A 1,146-nucleotide genomic window follows, 5' to 3' on the forward strand; every position below is an offset into this window, starting at 1 on the left:
GGGGCGGAGGGAGGGGGAGTGGGAGGGGGAGGAGAGAGGAGGGGGTTTGGGGCGTATGGAACAATTATCTACAAAAGGAAACACTAAAGCTTTCACATAAGCGAAAGGAATCAGCTTCGGTTATATATATATAAATGCGCTAGAGATCGAAAAAAGCCAGGGCTAAACTAAACTAAAAACTAAAACCTACACAAAGTTTCTAAAAAGGTATTGACGACGTCTTGTAGCAATCAACATCAAATAAGCAGGAAGGAGAATCTCGCTGTCTAAAGCAGACGTCTACGGCAAAGCAGACTTTGGAAAAGCTCGCCCTGGAGAGATCTATCTCTGTCTGACTCTCAAAGGCTAAAGCGAATACCAGAAAGTCTGGGTCTATTGCAGCCCTCTCCTCAACTCAGTCTGCGTCTTGTTCAATCTTAATCTGCTATCGTTTTCTTTCTTGAGAGTTCTTCTTTTCTCTGTTTACAAGAGTCTCATTCTATCTCCACTTCTGTCTATACTAAAAATGCATTTTTACCCCCCCCCCCCAAAAAAAAAAAATTTAAAAAATAACCATGAGCTTTATAAACAGCTGGGAAATTTAAAGATCAGCAATAAATTAATAAATTAATAAATGAACAAAAGAATTAATAAATTAATCAATTAATCAATTTTAAGAAGAAAAACAATTTGATAAAACCCTACCCGAACACCTGATTTGACATTCATTGTGTGACATATACTGCGCTGATAGTTACCAAAAAAACAACTTAAAATTAAAGCAACCAAACACCGCCTCTCCCGACTTTTAGTAAATCCAACCAACATGATGAGCTAACCAAAACAAGCTAGATCAAATGAAATATTAAACTTAATAAAACGCTGTTATGTTGCATGACCTGACTTTCCAAAAGCAACAACCATTATTTGTTACGTTGGAGAAAAAAACCCCAAATAAGTAGAGAGAAAAAAAAGAAGAAAACTTTGAACAAAACTAAATAATGGAAAAAACCAAAACAAAACTGGCGCTATTATTGAGAGTGACAGAGTCAGTCCGGGAGGGACACACAGACAGAATTATCATACCCGCGGGGTCTTCCCAGGTTTTCTGTAAACATCAGCATACACGGGGCGGGGGGTTATAATTTATGTATATTTTATTTTATC

General features: G+C 37.4%; 1 protein-coding gene across 1 annotated transcript in view; it reads right to left on the bottom strand.

The window, feature by feature from the left end:
• Positions 1 to 1,065: 1,065 nt before the first annotated feature.
• The window catches only part of LOC101857992 (UPF0705 protein C11orf49 homolog), a gene marked incomplete at its 3' end in the record, with an annotated part of 17,102 nt that continues 17,021 nt past the window's right edge, over positions 1,066 to 1,146 (bottom strand). Inside the window, 1 exon segment of the mRNA XM_005112027.3 lies at positions 1,066 to 1,087. Coding sequence (XP_005112084.3) covers positions 1,066 to 1,087 — 22 coding nt within the window.

Source organism: Aplysia californica, unplaced genomic scaffold (assembly GCF_000002075.1).
Source record: "Aplysia californica isolate F4 #8 unplaced genomic scaffold, AplCal3.0 scaffold01166, whole genome shotgun sequence".
Lineage (NCBI taxonomy): Eukaryota > Metazoa > Mollusca > Gastropoda > Aplysiida > Aplysiidae > Aplysia > Aplysia californica.